The sequence below is a fragment of the Tauraco erythrolophus genome, unplaced genomic scaffold (assembly GCF_009769465.1).
Source record: "Tauraco erythrolophus isolate bTauEry1 unplaced genomic scaffold, bTauEry1.pri scaffold_47_arrow_ctg1, whole genome shotgun sequence".
Lineage (NCBI taxonomy): Eukaryota > Metazoa > Chordata > Aves > Musophagiformes > Musophagidae > Tauraco > Tauraco erythrolophus.
The window spans coordinates 279046-294317 of record NW_028238616.1 but is presented as its reverse complement, the minus strand read 5'-3'; the positions used below and the strand labels follow the sequence as shown (position 1 = coordinate 294317).

The window sequence follows — 15272 nt, the reverse complement described above, 5'->3', positions numbered from 1 at the left end:
GAGACCCCCTGCAGTGCTGCATTCAGCTCTGGGGGCCCCAACATCAGAAGGAAATGGAGCTGCTGGAGCAAGTCCAGAGGAGGCCACGGTGATGACCCGAGGGCTGGAGCACCTCTGCTATGGAGACGGGCTGAGAGAGTTGGGCTGTTCAGCCTGGAGAGGAGAAGGCTCCAGGGAGACCTTCCAGCACCTCCCAGTGCCTAAAGGGGCTACAAGAAAAGCTGGAGAGGGGCTTTGGGCACAGGTGTGGAGTGATGGGACACGGGGGTGATGGCTTTGAACTGGGAGAGGGGAGATTTGGATGGATGGGAGGAAGATATTCTTCATCATGAGGGTGCTGAGGCACTGGCACAGGTTACCCAGAGAAGCTGCGGCTGCCCCATCCCTGGAAGTGTCAAGGCCAGGTTGGATGAGGCTTTGGGCAACCTGGTGTAGTGGAGGGTGTCCCTGCCCATGGCGGGGGGTTGGAACTGGATGCTCTTTGAGGTCCCTTCCAACCCAAACCATTCTGTGACTTTGTGATTCTATGGAATGATGGGTTCTTGAAAGAGTTTTGCTTTCTGGGTGAAAATTTGGTTTTACAGATAGAGCAAAGTTTGAGCAGGTACATAATTATTGTCCTGAGAAGGTGGATGGATGGATGGATGGATGGATGGATGGATGGATGGATGGATGAGTCTGATTCAGGGACTGAAATGTGGTTGTGATGGTTGGATGGACACATGGTTAGATGGCAGCACGGAAGGGTGTATGGATGGAGGGGACACTGGGAGAATTTGTTACAAGTCTGTTTGGTCAGCGGAGTGAGGGGCTGGATGGTTCAATGGAGGAACGGATCCAAGGACTGACTTGTGGAGAAGATAGCATGGGAAGGAATTTGATGACAATAGAGAAGGAAGGATTTTTTTTTGATGGAATGGTGAGATGGATGTTTGGATGGTTTAATGGCTGGATGGATGATTAGGTGGGAGTGTGGCTGGAGTGTGGACTGGATGGTTGGTTGAATGGGTGGATACTTACATGGGAGGAAGGAAGGAAGGATGGATGGATGGATGGAGGATGGATGGATGGATGGAAGAATGAACGGATGGATGATAACTGATTGCATGATGGATAGAGGGAGCATTGAATGAAAAAATGTTTGGTTCCTTGGCTGGATGGATGGATGGACACTTAGACAAACACATGGATGTTCATGCCCTGCATTGTGTTCTCTCTGTTGCAGCTCCAGCCGAGCCAGAGGAGGAACCACCATCCCCGCCCCGCCTGGGCGAGCTCACAGCCTCCCAGGTCACCCCCGACTCCGTCCAGCTGCAATGGAGCGTCCCCGAGGGCACCTTTGACTCCTTCACGGTGCAGTACAGGGATGCCCAAGGGCAGCCCCAGGTGCTGCCCGTGGACGGTGGTTCCCGCACAGTGACCGTCCCTGGGCTGTCCCCGTCCCGCCGCTACAAGTTCAACCTGTACGGGGTGTGGGGTCGGAATCGCCTGGGCCCCATCTCCACGACGCTGTCACAGGTGAGGGGGCTGTGGGCCATTTCTGTGTCCTCTTTGGGCTCCGTATTTAGAGCCAGGCGGGAGCTGGGGCAGGGCCTGCGGTGATGCCTTGGGCCTGGTGCGGAATGGGAGTGGCTGTTGGGGGCTGCCTGGGGGATGGCTGGAGGTTTGGGTACATGGGCGGTTGGAGGGATGGAGGCATGGTTGGATGGATGGTTGGATGGATGGTTGGATGGATGGATGGATGGATGGATGGGTGGATGGATGGATTGATGGATGGATGAATAACTGAATGGTTGAGTGCATTTAGGGTTGGGTGGATTCTTGGCCCAATGTGTAGAAGGTGTTGGATTGGAAGCTGAGTGGTTGGATGGATGTTTGGAAGCATGGATTCACAGAAGATGAAATGGATGGATGGATGAATGCTTGGGTGGAGAGATAGATGAAGGGATGGAGAGGTCCAGGAGATGGACGTGTGGATGTTGGGATGGATGGATGGATGGATGGATGGATGGATGGATGGATTTATGGGCAGATGGACACATGAATGGATACACAGATTGGTGGAGGTTGGAACACATTGATAAGAAGCAGAGGGAGAACTGGACAGGCTGGTGGGATGCCGACGGGCTCTGTTAAGGACTGGCTGGCAGATTGCAAGCCCCGATGGAAGTTGCTTATGGAAAATAGGAGATGGGGGGCTGGAGGCCTGGGTGGCTGCTTGAAGAAAGAGCCAGAGAGATGGATGTGTGTTGGGGCAACTGATGGTTTGGTGGGTGGGTGGCTGATGATCTCGATGGATGGAAAGCTGGATGGATGGCCAGACGGATGGATTGCTGGATGTTCATGCCCTGCGTTGTGTCGTCTCTGTTGCAGCTCCAGCAGAGCCAGAGGAGGAACCACCATCCCCGCCCCGCCCTGGGCGAGCTCACGGCCTCCCAGGTCACCCCCGACTCCGTCCAGCTGCAGTGGAGCGTCCCCGAGGGCACCTTTGACTCCTTCACGGTGCAGTACAAGGACGCCCAAGGGCAGCCCCAGGTGCTGCCCGTGGACGGTGGTTCCCGCACGGTGACCGTCCCTGGGCTGTCCCCGTCCCGCCGCTACAAGTTCAACCTGTACGGGGTGTGGGGTCGGGGAAACGCCTGGGCCCCATCTCCACCGACGCTGTCACAGGTGAGGGGGCTTTGGGCTCCATCCGTGTTCCCTGCTGGTTCCAGTTTGCAGTGTGGCAGGAGCTGGGGCAACGGGGACATGTCTTGGGTTGCTGACTGTTGGCCGGATGTAGGGATGAGCACAGGGAAGAGATGGATCGATGGGTGAGTGGATGGACGGATGGACGGGTGGAAGGATGGATGGATGGATGGAAGGATGGAGGGATGGATGGAAGGATGGGTGGACAGGCAGGTGGTGGAATGAATGTGAGTCTGCTGGTTGGGTGACTGGTTTTGTGAATGGATGAAAGAACGGCGTTTGTATGCTGAATAGATGGAAAGAAGGATGGTTGGACGTGTGGCTGGCTTGTTGAATAACTGAATGGTTGGGTGGATTTAGGGTTGGATGGTGGGATGTATTCTTGGCCCAATGTGTAGAAGGTGTTGGATTGGAAGCTGAGTGGTTGGATGGATGTTTGGAAGTATGGATTCACAGAAGATTAAATGAATGGATGAAAGCTTGAGTGGAGAGATAGATCACAGAATCACAGAATGTCTGGGATTGGAAGGGACCTCAAAGGATCATCTTGTCCAATCCCCATGCTGGAGCAGGACCACCTAGATCAGATCACACAAGAACGCGTCCAGGGGGTTTTGAACATCTCCAGAGAAGGAGACTCCACAGCCTCTCTGGGCAGCCTGTTCCAGTGTTTTGTTACCCTTACTGGGAAGAAGTTCTTCCTCATGTTTAAGCGGAACCTCCTATGTTCCAGCTTATATCCATTTCCCCTTGTCCTGTCATTGGATGCCACTGAGAAGAGCCTGGCTCCGTCCTCATGGCAGTCGCCCTTTCCATATTTCTAAACATGAATGAGGTCCCCCCTCAGTCTCCTCTTCTCCAAGCTAAAGAGACCCATCTCCCTCAGCCTTTCCTCATCAGGGAGATGCTCCACTCCCTTCATCATCGTCGTGGCCCTGCGCTGGACTCTCTCCAGCAGTTCGTTGTCCTTCTTGAGCTGAGGGGCCTAGAACTGGACACAATATTCCAGATCCGGCCTCGCCGGGGCAGAGTAGATGGGGAGGAGAACCTCTCTCGACCTACTCACCACACCCTTCTAGTACACCCCAGGATGCCATTGGCCTTCTTGGCCACCAGGGCACATTGCTGGCTCGTGGCCATCCTGCTGTCCACCAGCACCCCCAGGTCCCTTTCCCCTGTGCTGCTCCCAGCAGTTCAGTCCCCAACTCGTACTGGTACATGGGGTTGTTCTCACCCAGATGCAAGACTCTACACTTGCCCTTGTTGTATTGCATTAAACTTCTCCCCGCCCAACTTTCCAGCCTGCCCAGGTCTCTCTGAATGGCAGCACAGCCCTCAGGTGCTGTCAGCCACTCCTCCCAGTTCAGTGCCATCAGCAAACTTGCTGACCATGCACTCTATTCCCTCATCCAAGTCATCGATGAATCATAGAATCATAGAATGGTTAGGGCTGGAAGGGACCTTCAAAGGTCATCTAGTCCAACCCCCCTGCAAGGAACAGGGATATCTCCAACTAGATCAGGTTGCTCAGGGCCTCATCCAACCTGGCCTTGAACATCTCCAGGGATGGAGCAATGAATATGTTGAACAATACTGGTCCCAGTACCAACCCTTGAGGGACTCCACTGGATACAGGCCTCCAACTGGACTCTGTCCCATTGACCACGACTCTCTGGCTTCTATCCTTCAGCCAGTTCACAATCCACCTCACTACCCGATCATCCAGACCACACTTCCCAGTTTAGCTGTGAGGATGCCGTGGGAGACTGTGTCAAATGCATGAAGGGATGGAGGAGGTCAGGAGATGGAAGTGTGGATGTTGATATAGATGAATGGATGGATGGATGGATGGATGGATGGATGGATGGGATGGATGGATGTTTGAACAGATGCAGGATGGTGAATGGATGTCTGCTACAGACCACCTGACCAGGAGGACTGGGTGGATGAGGCCTCTACAGACAGATAAGAGCTGCCTCACGTTCACGAGCCCTGGTCCTCATGGGGGACTTCAACCACCCCGATATCTGTTGGAAGGACAACACAGCAAGGCATAGGCAATCCAGGAGGTTCCTAGAATTCATGGATGAGAAATTCCTTCTCCAAGTGGTAGAGGAACCAAGGAGGAGAGGTGCTTTGCTGGACCTTGTTCTCACCAACAAAGATGGCCTGGTGAGGAACGTGACACTCAAGGACAGCCTTGGCTGCAGTGACCATGAATGGTGGAATTCAAGATACTTAGAGAAGCAAGGAGGGTGCACAGCAGGCTCGCTACCCTGGATTTCAGGAGAGCAGACTTTGGCCTCTTCAGGGATCTCCTCGCTAGAGTACAGTGGGATGAGGCCCTGCAGGGAAGAGGGGCCCAAGAAAGCTGGTTGATATTCAAGGATCACCTCCTCCAAGCTCAGGAGCGGTGCATCCCAACAGAGAGAAAGTCAGGTAGGAACACCAGGAGGCCCGCATGGATGAACAAGGAGCTCCTGGACCAACTCGGACATGAAATGAAGGCCTCCAGAGGGTGGAAGCAAGGACAGGTAGTCTGGGAAGAATACAGAGTGATTGTCCAAGCAACCAGAGATCAGGTTAGGAAAGCCAAAGCCCTGATAGAGCTAAATCTGGCCAGGGACATCAAGGGCAACAAGAAAAACTTCAATAGATATGTCAGTGATAAAAAGAGATCTAGGGAAGATGTAGACCCTCTCCGGAGGGAAACGGGGGACCTGGCCACCCAGGATATGGAGAAGGCTGAGGTTCTCAACGACTTCTTTGCCTCAGTCTTCACTGGCAAGAGCTCCAGCGGCACAGCCCGAGTCGCAGAAGACAAAGGCAGGGACTGGGAGAATGAAGAACCGCCCACTGTAGGAGAAGATCAGGTTGGAGACCATCTAAAGAACCTGAAGGTGGACAAGTCCATGGGACCTGATGAGGTGCATCTGCGGGTCCTGAGGGAACTGGCAGATGAAGTTGCTAAGCCACTGTCCATCATATTTCAGAAGTCGTGGCAATCTGGTGAAGTTCCCACTGACTGGAAAAGGGGAAACACAGCCCCCATCTTTAAAAAGGGGAAAAAAACGACCCAGGGAACGACAGGCCAGTCAGTCTCCACCTCTGGGCCGGCCAAGATCATGGAGCAGATCCTCCTGGCGACTATGCGAAGGCACATGGAAAACAAGGAGGTGATTGGTGACAGCCAACATGGCTTCACCAAGGGCAAATCCTGCCTGACTAATTTGGTGGCCTTCTATGATGAGGTCACAGCATGATGGATCGGGGAAGAGCAACTGACATCGTCTGCCTGGACTTGTCCAAAGCATTTGACACTGTCCACACGACATCCTTGTCTCTAAACTGGAAAGACGTGGTCTTGATGGATGGACCACTGGGTGGATAAGGAATTGGCTGGATGGTCACACTCAAAGAGTTGTGGTCAACGGTTCAATGTCCAAGTGGAGGCCGGTGACGAGTGGTGTTCCTCAGGGGTCAGTACTGGGACCAGTGCTATTTAACATCTTTGTTGGAGACATGGACAGTGGGATCGAGTGCACCCTCAGCAAGTTTGCAGATGACACCAAGCTGGGTGGTGTGGTGGACACGCTGGAGGGAAGGGATGCCATCCAGAGGGACCTTGACAGGCTGGAGAGGTGGGCCTGTGTGAATCTCATGAAGTTCAACAAGGCCAAGCGCAAGGTCCTGCACGTGGGTCGGGGCAATCCCAAGCACAAGGACAGGCTGGGCAGAGAATGGATGGAGAGCAGCCCTGAGGAGAAGGACTTGGGAGTGCTGGTGGGTGAGAAGCTCACCTGAGCCGGCACGTGCGCTGGCAGCCCAGAAAGCCACCTGTGCCCTGGGCTGCACCCAGAGCAGCGTGGGCAGCAGGGCGAGGGGGGGGATTCTGCCCCTCTGCTCTGCTCTCCTGAGACCCCCTGCAGTGCTGCATTCAGCTCTGGGGGCCCCAACATCAGAAGGAAATGGAGCTGCTGGAGCAAGTCCAGAGGAGGCCACGGTGATGACCCGAGGGCTGGAGCACCTCTGCTATGGAGACGGGCTGAGAGAGTTGGGGCTGTTCAGCCTGGAGAGGAGAAGGCTCCAGGGAGACCTTCCAGCACCTCCCAGTGCCTAAAGGGGCTACAAGAAAAGCTGGAGAGGGGCTTTGGGCACAGGTGTGGAGTGATGGGACACGGGGTGATGGCTTTGAACTGGAGAGGGGAGATTTGGATTGGATGGGAGGAAGATATTCTTCATCATGAGGGTGCTGAGGCACTGGCACAGGTTACCCAGAGAAGCTGCGGCTGCCCCATCCCTGGAAGTGTTCAAGGCCAGGTTGGATGAGGCTTTGGGCAACCTGGTGTAGTGGAGGGTGTCCCTGCCCATGGCGGGGGGTTGGAACTGGATGCTCTTTGAGGTCCCTTCCAACCCAAACCATTCTGTGACTTTGTGATTCTATGGAATGATGGGTTCTTGAAAGAGTTTTGCTTTCTGGGTGAAATTTGGTTTTACAGATAGAGCAAAGTTTGAGCAGGTACATAATTATTGTCCTGAGAAGGTGGATGGATGGATGGATGGATGGATGGATGGATGGATGGATGGATGAGTCTGATTCAGGGACTGAAATGTGGTTGTGATGGTGGATGGACCACATGGTTAGATGGCAGCACGGAAGGGTGTATGGATGGAGGGACACTGGGAGAATTTGTTACAAGTCTGTTTGGTCAGCGGAGTGAGGGCTGGATGGTTCAATGGAGGACAGATCCAAGGACTGACTTGTGGAGAAGATAGCATGGGAAGGAATTTGATGACAATAGAGAAGGAAGGATTTTTTTTTTGATGGAATGGTGAGATGGATGTTTGGATGGTTAATGGCTGGATGGATGATTAGGTGGGAGTGTGGCTGGAGTGGGACTGGATGGTTGGTTGAATGGGTGGATACTTACATGGGAGGAAGGAAGGATGGATGGATGGATGGATGGATGGATGGATGGATGGATGGATGGATGAAGAATGAACGGATGGATGATAACTGATTGCATGATGGATAGAGGGAGCATTGAATGAAAAAATGTTTGGTTCCTTGGCTGGATGGATGGATGGACACTTAGACAAACACATGGATGTTCATGCCCTGCATTGTGTTCTCTCTGTGCAGCTCCAGCCGAGCCAGAGGAGGAACCACCATCCCCGCCCCGCCTGGGCGAGCTCACAGCCTCCCAGGTCACCCCCGACTCCGTCCAGCTGCAATGGAGCGTCCCCGAGGGCACCTTTGACTCCTTCACGGTTGCAGTACAGGGATGCCCAAGGGCAGCCCCAGGTGCTGCCCGTGGACGGTGGTTCCCGCACAGTGGACCGTCCCTGGGCTGTCCCCGTCCCGCCGCTACAAGTTCAACCTGTACGGGTGTGGGGTCGGAATCGCCTGGGCCCCATCTCCACCGACGCTGTCACAGGTGAGGGGGCTGTGGGCCATTTCTGTGTCCTCTTGGGCTCCGTATTTAGAGCCAGGGGAGCTGGGGCAGGGGCCTGCGGTGATGCCTTGGGCTGGTGCGGAATGGGAGTGGCTGTTGGGGGCTGCCTGGGGGATGGCTGGAGGTTTGGGTACATGGGCGGTTGGAGGGATGGAGGCATGGTTGGATGGATGGTTGGATGGATGGTTGGATGGATGGATGGTGGTGGATGGATGGTTGGATGGATGGATGGATGGATGGATGAATAACTGAATGGTTGAGTGCATTTAGGGTTGGGTGGATTCTTGGCCCAATGTGTAGAAGGTGTTGGATTGGAAGCTGAGTGTTGGATGGATGTTTGGAAGCATGGATTCACAGAAGATGAAATGGATGGATGGATGAATGCTTGGGTGGAGAGATAGATGAAGGGATGGAGAGGTCCAGGAGATGGACGTGTGGATGTTGGGATGGATGGATGGATGGATGGATGGATGGATGGATGGATGGATGGATTTATGGGCAGATGGACACATGAATGGATACACAGATTGGTGGAGGTTGGAACACCGTTGATAAGAAGCAGAGGGAGAACTGGACAGGCTGGTGGGATGCCGACGGGCTCTGTTAAGGACTGGCTGGCAGATTGCAAGCCCCGATGGAAGTTGCTTATGGAAAATAGGAGATGGGGGGCTGGAGGCCTGGGTGGCTGCTTGAAGAAAGAGCCAGAGAGATGGATGTGTGTTGGGGCAAACTGATTGGTTTGGTGGGTGGGTGGCTGATGATCTCGATGGATGGAAAGCTGGATGGATGGCCAGACGGATGGATTGCTGGATGTTCATGCCCTGCAGTTGTGTCGTCTCTGTTGCAGCTCCAGCAGAGCCAGAGGAGGAACACCATCCCCGCCCCGCCTGGGCGAGCTCACGGCACTCCCAGGTCACCCCCGACTCCGTCCAGCTGCAGTGGAGCGTCCCCGAGGGCACCTTTGACTCCTTCACGGTGCAGTACAAGGACGCCCAAGGGCAGCCCCAGGTGCTGCCCGTGGACGGTGGTTCCCGCACGGTGACCGTCCCTGGGCTGTCCCCGTCCCGCCGCTACAAGTTCAACCTGTACGGGGTGTGGGGTCGGAAAGCCTGGGCCCCATCTACACGAGCTTGTCACAGGTGAGGGGCTTGTGGGCTCCATCCGTGTTCCCTGCTGGTTCCAGTTTGCAGTGTGGCAGGAGCTGGGGCAACGGGGACATGTCTTGGGTTGCTGATGTTGGCCGGATGTAGGGATGAGCACAGGGAAGAGATGGATCGATGGGTGAGTGGATGGACGGATGGACGGGTGGAAGGATGGATGGAGGATGGAAGGATGGAGGGATGGATGGAAGGATGGGTGGACAGGCAGGTGGTGGAATGAATGTGAGTCTGCTGGTTGGGTGACTGGTTTTGTGACTGGATGGAAAGAACGGCGGGTGTATGCTGAATAGATGGAAAGAAGGATGGTTGGACGTGTGTGGCTGGCTTGTTGAATAACTGAATGGTTGGGTGGATTTAGGGTTGGATGGTGGGATGTATTCTTGGCCCAATGTGTAGAAGGTGTTGGATTGGAAGCGAGTGGTTGGATGGATGTTTGGAAGTATGGATTCACAGAAGATTAAATGAATGGATGAAAGCTTGAGTGGAGAGATAGATCACAGAATCACAGAATGTCTGGGATGGAAGGGACCTCAAAGGATCATCTTGTCCAATCCCATGCTGGAGCAGGACCACCTAGATCAGATACACAAGAACGCGTCCAGGTGGGTTTTGAACATCCTCCAGAGAAGGAGACTCCACAGCCTCTCTGGGCAGCCTGTTCCAGTGTTTTGTTACCCTTACTGGGAAGAAGTTCTTCCTCCATGTTTAAGCGGAACCCTCCTATGTTCCAGCTTATATCCATTTCCCCTTGTCCTGTCATTGGATGCCACTGAGAAGAGCCTGGCTCCGTCCTCATGGCAGTCGCCCTTTCCATATTTCTAAACATGAAGAGGTCCCCCCTCAGTCTCCTCTTCTCCAAGCTAAAGAGACCCATCTCCCTCAGCCTTTCCTCATCAGGGAGATGCTCCACTCCCTTCATCATCGTCGTGGCCCTGCGCTGGACTCTCTCCAGCAGTTCGTGTCCTTCTTGAGCTGAGGGGCCTAGAACTGGACACAATATTCCAGATCCGGCCTCGCCGGGCAGAGTAGATGGGGAGAGAGAACCTCTCTCGACCTACTCACACACCCCATTCTAGTACACCCCAGGATGCCATTGGCCTCTTGGCACCAGGGCACATTGCTGGCTCGTGGCCATCCTGCTGTCCACCAGCACCCCAGGTCCCTTTCCCCTGTGCTGCTCCCCAGCAGTTCAGTCCCAATCGTACTGTACATGGGGTTGTTCTCACCCAGATGCAAGACTCTACACTTGCCCTTGTTGTATTGCATTAAACTTCTCCCCGCCCAACTTTCAGCCTGCCCAGGTCTCTCTGAATGGCAGCACAGCCCTCAGGTGCGTCAGCCACTCCTCCCAGTTCAGTGCCATCAGCAAACTTGCGACCATGCACTCTATTCCCTCATCCAAGTCATCGATGAATCATAGAATCATAGAATGGTTAGGGCTGGAAGGGACCTTCAAAGGTCATCTAGTCCAACCCCCCCTGCAAGGAACAGGGATATCTCAACTAGATCAGGTTGCTCAGGGCCTAATCCAACCTGGCCTTGAACATCTCCAGGGATGGAGCAATGAATATGTTGAACAATACTGGTCCCAGTACCAACCCTTGAGGGACTCCACTGGATACAGGCCTCCAACTGGACTCTGTCCCATTGACCACGACTCTCTGGCTTCTATCCTTCAGCCAGTTCACAATCCACCTCACTACCCGATCATCCAGACCACACTTCCCGTTTAGCTGTGAGGATGCCGTGGGAGACTGTGTCAAAGCATGAAGGGATGGAGAGGTCCAGGAGATGGAAGTGTGGATGTTGATATAGATGAATGGATGGATGGATGGATGGATGGATGGATGGATGGATGGATGGATGGATGTTTGAACAGATGCAGGAGTGAATGGATGTCTGCTACAGACCACCTGACCAGGAGGACTGGGTGGTGAGGCCCTCTACAGACAGATAAGAAGCTGCCTCACGTTCACGAGCCCTGGTCCTCATGGGGGACTTCAACCACCCCGATATCTGTTGGAAGGACCAACACAGCAAGGCATAGGCAATCCAGGAGGTTCCTAGAATTCATGGATGAGAAATTCCTTCTCCAAGTGGTAGAGGAAACCAAGGAGGAGAGGTGCTTTGCTGGACCTTGTTCTCACCGAACAAGATGGCCTGGTGAGGAACGTGACACTCAAGGACAGCCTTGGCTGCAGTGACCATGAAATGGTGGATTCAAGATACTTAGAGAAGCAAGGAGGGTGCACCGCAGGCTCAACTACCCTGGATTTCAGGAGAGCAGACCTTTGGCCTCTTCAGGGATTCTCCTCGCTAGAGTACAGTGGGATGAGGCCCTGCAGGGAAGAGGGGCCCAAGAAAGCTGGTTGATATTCAAGGATCACCTCCTCCAAGCTCAGGAGCGGTGCATCCCAACAGAGAGAAAGTCAGGTAGGACACCAGGAGGCCCCGCATGGATGAACAAGGAGCTCCTGGACAACTCGGACATGAAATGAAGGCCTCCAGAGGGTGGAAGCAAGGACAGGTAGTCTGGGAAGAATACAGAGTGATTGTCCAGAGCAACCAGAGATCAGGTTAGGAAAGCCAAAGCCCTGATAGAGCTAAATCTGGCCAGGGACATCAAGGGCAACAAGAAAAACTTCAATAGATATGTCAGTGATTAAAAAGAGATCTATGGAAGATGTAGACCCTCTCCGGAGGGAAACGGGGGACCTGGCCACCCAGGATATGGAGAAGGCTGAGGTTCTCAACGACTTCTTTGCCTCAGTCTTCACTGGCCAAGAGCTCCAGCGGCACAGCCCGAGTCGCAGAAGACAAAGGCAGGGACTGGGAGAATGAAGAACCGCCCACTGTAGGAGAAGATCAGGTTGGAGACCATCTAAAGAACCTGAAGGTGGACAAGTCCATGGGACCTGATGAGGTGCAATCTGCGGGTCCTGAGGGAACTGGCAGATGAAGTTGCTAAGCCACTGTCCATCATATTTCAGAAGTCGTGGCAATCTGGTGAAGTTCCCACTGACTGGAAAAGGGGAAACACAGCCCCCATCTTTAAAAAGGGGGAAAACCGACCCAGGGAACGACAGGCCAGTCAGTCTCACCTCTGGGCCGGCCAAGATCATGGAGCAGATCCTCCTGGCGACTATGCGAAGGCACATGGAAAACAAGGAGGTGATTGGTGACAGCCAACATGGCTTCACAAGGGCAAATCCTGCCTGACTAATTTGGTGGCCTTCTATGATGAGGTCACAGCATTGATGGATCGGGGAAGAGCAACTGACATCGTCTGCCTGGACTTGTCCAAAGCATTTGACACTGTCCCCACACGACATCCTTGTCTCTAAACTGGAAAGACGTGGTCTTGATGGATGGACCACTGGGTGGATAAGGAATTGGCCTGGATGGTCACACTCAAAGAGTGTGGTCAACGGTTCAATGTCCAAGTGGAGGCCGGGTGACGAGTGGTGTTCTCAGGGGTCAGTACTGGGACCAGTGCTATTTAACATCTTTGTTGGAGACATGGACAGTGGGATCGAGTGCACCCTCAGCAAGTTTGCAGATGACACCAAGCTGGGTGGTGTGGTGGACACGCTGGAGGGAAGGGATGCCATCCAGAGGGACCTTGACAGGCTGGAGAGGTGGGCCTGTGTGAATCTCATGAAGTTCAACAAGGCCAAGCGCCAAGGTCCTGCACGTGGGTCGGGGCAATCCCAAGCACAAGGACAGGCTGGGCAGAGAATGGATGGAGAGCAGCCCTGAGGAGAAGGACTTGGGAGTGCTGGTGGGTGAGAAGCTAACCATGAGCCGGCACCGTGCGCTGGCAGCCCAGAAAGCCACCTGTGCCCTGGGCTGCACCAGAGCAGCGTGGGCAGCAGGGCGAGGGGGGGGATTCTGCCCCTCTGCTCTGCTCTCCTGAGACCCCCTGCAGTGCTGCATTCAGCTCTGGGGGCCCAACATCAGAAGGAAATGGAGCTGCTGGAGCAAGTCCAGAGGAGGCCACGGTGATGACCCGAGGGCTGGAGCACTCTGCTATGGAGACGGGCTGAGAGAGGTTGGGGCTGTTCAGCCTGGAGAGGAGAAGGCTCCAGGGAGACCTTCCAGCACCTCCCAGTGCCTAAAGGGGCTACAAGAAAAGCTGGAGAGGGGCTTTGGGCACAGGTGTGGAGTGATGGGACACGGGGGTGATGGCTTTGAACTGGGAGAGGGGAGCATTTGGATTGGATGGGAGGAAGATATTCTTCATCATGAGGGGTGCTGATGGCACTGGCACAGGTTACCCAGAGAAGCTGCGGCTGCCCCATCCTGGAAGTGTTCAAGGCCAGGTTGGATGAGGCTTTGGGCAACCTGGTGTAGTGGAGGGTGTCCCTGCCATGGCGGGGGGTTGGAAACTGGCTGCTCTTTGAGGTCCCTTCCAACCCAAACCATTCTGTGACTTTGTGATTCTATGGAATGATGGGTTCTTGAAAGAGTTTTGCTTTCTGGTGTGAAAATTTGGTTTTACAGATAGAGCAAAGTTTGAGCAGGTACATAATTATTGTCCTGAGAAGGTGGATGGATGGATGGATGGATGGATGGATGGATGGATGGATGGATGAGAGTCTGATTCAGGGACTGAAATTGGTTGTGTGATGGTTGGATGGACACATGGTTAGATGGCAGCACGGAAGGGTGTATGGATGGAGGGACACTGGGAGAATTTGTTACAAGTCTGTTTGGTCAGCGGAGTGAGGGGCTGGATGGTTTCAATGGAGGAACAGATCCAAGGACTGACTTGTGGAGAAGATAGCATGGGAAGGAATTTGATGACAATAGAGAAGGAAGGATTTTTTTTTTGATGGAATGGTGAGATGGATGTTTGGATGGTTTAATGGCTGGATGGATGATTAGGTGGGAGGGTGGCTGGAGTGTGGACTGGATGGTTGGTTGATATGGGTGGATACTTACATGGGAGGAAGGAAGGATGGATGGATGGATGGATGGATGGATGGATGGATGGATGATGGATGGAAAGATGAACGGATGGATGATAACTGATTGCATGATGGATAGAGGGAAGCATTGAATGAAAAAATGTTTGGTTCCTTGGCTGGCTGGATGGCTGGACACTTAGACAAACACATGGATGTTCATGCCCCTGCATTGTGTTCTCTCTCTGTTGCAGCTCCAGCCGAGCCAGAGCGAGGAACCACCCATCCCCGCCCCGCCTGGGCGAGCTCACGGCCTCCCAGGTCACCCCACGACCTCCGTCCAGCTGCAAGTGGAGCGTCCCCGAGGGCACCTTTGACTCCTTCACGGTGCAGTACAGGGATGCCCAAGGGCAGCCCCAGGTGCTGCCCGTGGACGGTGGTTCCGCACGTGACCGTCCCTGGGCTGTCCCCGTCCCGCGCTACAAGTTCAACCTGTACGGGGTGTGGGGTCGGAATCGCCTGGGCCCCATCTCCACGACGCTGTCACAGGGAGGGGGCTGTAGGCCATTTTCTGTGTCCTCTTTGGGCTCCGTATTTAGAGCCAGGCGGGAGCTGGGGCAGGGCTGCGGTGATGCCTTGGGCCTGGTGCGGAATGGAGTGGCTGTTGGGGGCTGCCGGGGGATGGCGGAGGTTGGGTACATGGGGCGGGTTGGAGGGATGGAGGCAATGGTTGGATGGATGGTTGGAGGCTGGTTTGGATGGATGGATGGTTGGTTGGATGGAGGATGGATGGCTGGATGGATGGATGGATGGTTGGATGTGGATGGATGGATGGATGGATGGATGGAGGATGGATGGATGGATGGATGATGGCTGGATGGAATAAACTGAATGGTTGAGTGCATTTGGTTGGGTGGATTCTTGGCCATGTGTAGAAGGTGGTTGGATTGGAAGCTGAGTGGTTGGATGGATGTTTTGGAAGCATGGATTCACAGAAGATGAAATGGATGGATGGATGAATGCTTGGGTGGAGAGATAGATGAAGGGATGGAGAGGTCCAG

The 15272-nt window shown here is 54.2% G+C and overlaps 1 protein-coding gene across 1 annotated transcript in view; it reads left to right on the top strand.

Moving 5' to 3' along the window:
- LOC147525961 (tenascin-X-like) overlaps positions 1-15272 on the top strand; it is a 142170-nt gene that overhangs the window by 20522 nt on the left and 106376 nt on the right. The window contains 5 exon segments of the mRNA XM_086630709.1: positions 1226-1518; positions 2380-2631; positions 2634-2670; positions 7832-7896; positions 9057-9241. Of these exon segments, the coding sequence (XP_086486835.1) occupies positions 1226-1518; positions 2380-2631; positions 2634-2670; positions 7832-7896; positions 9057-9241 (832 nt within the window).